This window comes from Malania oleifera, chromosome 2 (assembly GCF_029873635.1).
Source record: "Malania oleifera isolate guangnan ecotype guangnan chromosome 2, ASM2987363v1, whole genome shotgun sequence".
NCBI classification, from domain to species: domain Eukaryota; kingdom Viridiplantae; phylum Streptophyta; class Magnoliopsida; order Santalales; family Ximeniaceae; genus Malania; species Malania oleifera.
The window spans coordinates 61985513-61989944 of NC_080418.1; the positions used below are offsets into that span (position 1 = coordinate 61985513).

Sequence of the window (4432 nt, forward strand, 5' to 3'; positions counted from 1 at the left end):
TTCTCAAGGTGAAAGTGGAGTATTAATTGGGAGTACAATTAATTTAAAGGAAGTAATTCTTTTGCAGTTTCTAATTTCTGCAGTGGAGCCTTTTTAACTTCAAATATATATATATATTTCTTTAAAATCAAAAAAAATGAACAAATATTAATAATTATCGAAAGTTTTAAGAAAGTAGATAGTTGGAAAAAGTTGTTTAAATATAAATTTTAAAAGTATATATTCATGGTTTTGCTCTTCGTTTTCGAGAGTGAAAACATATCAAACTAAAAGGACTTAACTTTTAATTAGTCTTTTGGAACTTATAATATGACCATTTTGATGAGCAATTAATAGTTTTATTTCAAAAGTGCTACACTTATACTATCCACTCTTTTTGTATAGTGTTACATTTTAAAAATTTTGAATAAACCCTTGTTTGGCAAATAAAAAATTAAAAAGAAAAGGAGAGTGGGTGAATTTTGGACTTTTCTCCCTATTCTCAAAGCTACTCATTACTAATTTAGATCCTATGCCGAATGAAAAAAAAAATGATCCAAAGGAATGAGTCAAAAACTAGTTGATAAAACGTCATTTTTAAATAGTTGAAAAGTAGTATACCACAGCATGTAAAAGTTGTCCTTGGGCATGGGTCGATTTGATATTTGATATTTGATATTACAATTGTGATTAATCATTCTTTTATAATTTACCACTTTTAACGTTGCAATAAACAAAGTTTTGCACACAATTACTTTTTGTTATTTCATTAATTTTTGAGAACTACTAACTGCAAAAATTAGACTATTATCAAATAATTTGAAAAAAGGAGAAACATAATTTAACATTTGCTAACTTTTAAAGATTACTTAAACTGCTAGGATACCTAGTCCAACATCCAAAAGCTTTTCAACCACTACCATACACATTTATCTAAGTTATAAAAGTGTTTTTTATTTATTTGTACTTTTTTTTCTTTTTGGAAGGAAAGGCTTTAAGCACTGCCATCACAAGATAAATTCATAATTCCTGTGCTGTGCTCATGGAGAAGTCTTGGATTTAGATTTATATTGATTTAGATAGAATGGAATATAAAATTTTATTAAATTTTATACAAATTTAAATTCAAATTTCCAAATTCATGCTTTCAAACAGTGAAGCGTATGGTTCATCCGGATTGGATTTTATCCCTACACAGCCATCACTTTTAATTCTTGGATGCTTTATCATACCTTCTTTTCACAATAGAATGGCCTGATGATTTAAGGATATAAAGCAGAATTAACTCCTATATATGTTGTTAATGTTTCTTTGTTTATTGAGTGATCATTAATTCTGATAAAAAGCATAGTGCAAGGGCCCCAAAACAGACTAAGCACAGTTCAAACAGGACCAACCCACCTCGATCCACTCCCAAATAAATTGTCCCTTAATCATTGTGACACCCACAAAGACAGAGCTAATCTTTTGGCCGTGATATGTTGACAGCAGGACACATCATTTTCTCTGCAATTTTACCCTAGTTTGTTCACTAATTTGCTCTTAGGAAGCGCAGTGATTTTATTTTATTTTTATTTTCATGGTCAGAAAAAACTGTCGCTGGTAGGAGGGGCTGCTGTTCATGTCCCAAATGACCCATTATACAGACAGGAGACAGCGTGGATGTTCCATCCCTCAGGGGTCACCTTGACTACTACTTTTTTTTCATACAATTCTAACTTTCTCACTCTTTTTTTTTTTTTTATTTAGGCCCATGATAGGATTTGGCTAATTAAGCAATGCTTTTTCTTTCTCAATGCACATGATTCAATCCCTCCCTTGTCCAACACTTAACCAACTAACACTAGCACCAAACGCTTCCTTTGTTGGGGTTTGGCTCTGGCCTTCCCCTTAAAGAAACAGAAAGCCATGATGCAATCATTGTAAAGGGGAAAGAGCTCCAGCTAAAGTGGGTGATGGGTGCGCCACTGTCCTGCTTATTAAATCCTACCCCTTCCCCTCCACTTCCCTTCAAAATTCAAACCCATCTCCCACCTGAAAATATCTGCTTCTCCACCTAGCTTGATCTAATTTTTTTCCTGTGTGGAAAGAGTAATAAGAGATGTATAGACGTGTATTGTTAATGAATTGAGGACAAGAAGATACAAAGAACTCTGTGTCAAAGCCATAACAGAATAGAGAAAGGAGGAGGAGGTGCACAAAATGAGCACAGCAAGATTCATCAAGTGCGTCACCGTCGGCGACGGAGCAGTCGGAAAGACATGCATGCTTATTTCATACACTAGCAATACATTCCCCACTGTATGGAAAATTTTTTATCTTACACATGCAAGCAATCTTCATCTCTAGGTGCATGGAAATTTATGCTGGTCTTTCTTCTTTTCCATATTGATAGGATTATGTGCCTACAGTGTTCGACAACTTCAGTGCCAACGTCGTGGTGGATGGGAGTACAGTCAACCTTGGATTGTGGGATACTGCAGGTGAGCACTTGCCTTAAGGGGGTACTCAAAAGGGGCATATATAGGTACCAGTTTCTGTAGAATTTGTTTTTGAGCATATTTGCAGGTTTGTTGATTAATTATATGGCAACTCAAATATGGCTAGAAATTAGGCTTCTTGACTTTGGATAATTGGGTTTTTATTTGTATCCAAACACCTTCATATCCTTCTTCTCTGCATTAACAATACAAAAATTTTATGACCCTTTTCCTGTACTTAATTCAGTTGTGTGCGAGTGCAGGACAGGAGGATTACAACAGGCTGAGGCCTCTGAGTTACAGAGGTGCAGATGTGTTCTTGTTGGCTTTTTCCCTCATCAGCAAAGCTAGCTATGAGAATATCTCGAAGAAGGTTCATCTTCTTCATTGTTTTTTACCATTTTTTTTTTTTTTTTCATTCATGATTCATATATCCAGTAATGGAATCTGACAGAGTGAATAATTGGCCCAGTGGATCCCTGAGCTGAGGCATTATGCTCCAACCGTGCCGATTGTGCTCGTGGGAACCAAACTCGGTGAGATTAATGCTACAACTAGAAATAAATACATGATGACTAATTTTAGCTAATTTATATAATTCATCTTATATCTTTGAGAAGAGAAAAATGTGAGTTCATGTGCATTTGGGTGCTGCAGATTTACGGGAAGACAAGCAGTTTTTGAGTGATCACCCCGGTGCGACGCAAATTACAACTGCTCAGGCAAGTCCCTGACTACAAAAATAAGAGCGATAAATGCATAGAAATTGAATTTTAATTTTGCTTTGATAACGCTGTGCAGGGAGAAGAACTGAAGAAGATGATCGGTGCTGCTGTTTACATAGAGTGCAGCTCCAAGACTCAGCAGGTTTGTATAGTTTCATTTTGATTATAATTTAACATAAAATCTTAATACGAACGAAATTAACTGCAAGCATATGCTTTGATCCTTCTTTTATGAATGAAGGGAAAGTTTTTGGGCAAATGCCCATATCAGCAACAGTGTGCCTTTGATTGAATCCGTACTTCCTAGTTCCTTGGCAAGTAAATTCTTTTGTTTTAGCATCGACAATTTTCCCCTTGTCCAAAACTTTCTCAAGAAGTGGGAATTCTTTCAGCGATCCATCACAAGGAAATTTTGCACTGGAAAAAGGAAATAAAACAGGAGTAAATAAGATCCCATTGGTTTAGGAACAACTAATAGCAATTTTAGCACTTAGCTCCACTACAAGCACTGCTTTGCTTAATTTCTTCCCTTGGCTGTGATTTTTTCAGAATGTGAAGGCAGTCTTTGATGCAGCAATCAAGGTTGTTTTGCAGCCTCCAAAACCAAAGAAGAAGCGAAAGAAGCCAAGACCATGTTTGTTTCTTTAAAGCAACTTTTATGTCAAATTCTTCCCCGTAAAAGAGGCAGTCTCACTTTCAAGTTACTTGCCACTCAGACTTTTGGGCTATGCTAATTCTTTTTCTTATTTTATTTGTAATTTTTATAATTTCTTATGATCCTGCGTACTGACGCATTTTAAAGCCAAAATATGAAACTCCCAAAAATGACAATATCGTGCAAGGTCTTGTACTACTGCAGTTTTCTTCATGCTAATTTCCACAACATGTGTGTAAAGCACTGTTACCATGCATGGGCAAGAATTAAACCTAGTAGACAACATCATGATTTGGACAGCAAAATTAATTTGTTTACAGCATATGATCTGTGGGTTTTCTTTACCTATCTTGGGAAGGTGGATGATCATTTTAAATTCTCTCAAGCCCGATCATGAAAAACAAAAATGCACCACATGTTTGAGACATAATTTTTTTTTTTTTGAAAGTTGAAAGAAGGATTTTACGCTATGTTTGGTTTATGGAGTGGAATGGGGCAAGAAAGGAACGGAATGGAATTTTAAATGGAAAGTATGATGAAATCACTTTGTTGTAATAATCGGTGCAAGAAGCTAAATAAGACAGAGAGCAAAC

At 35.2% G+C, this 4432-nt stretch overlaps 1 protein-coding gene across 1 annotated transcript; it reads left to right on the forward strand.

Annotated features, from left to right (window-relative positions):
• Positions 1-1889: 1889 nt before the first annotated feature.
• Positions 1890-4161, forward strand: LOC131148695 (rac-like GTP-binding protein RAC2). The gene is made up of 7 exons (XM_058098583.1): positions 1890-2280; positions 2375-2462; positions 2723-2832; positions 2932-2995; positions 3117-3181; positions 3261-3326; positions 3734-4161. The coding sequence occupies exons 1-7, from the start codon at positions 2182-2184 to the stop codon at positions 3830-3832; spliced, it is 591 nt and encodes a 196-aa protein (XP_057954566.1). The 5' UTR covers positions 1890-2181; the 3' UTR covers positions 3833-4161.
• The last annotated feature ends 271 nt before the right edge of the window (positions 4162-4432 follow it).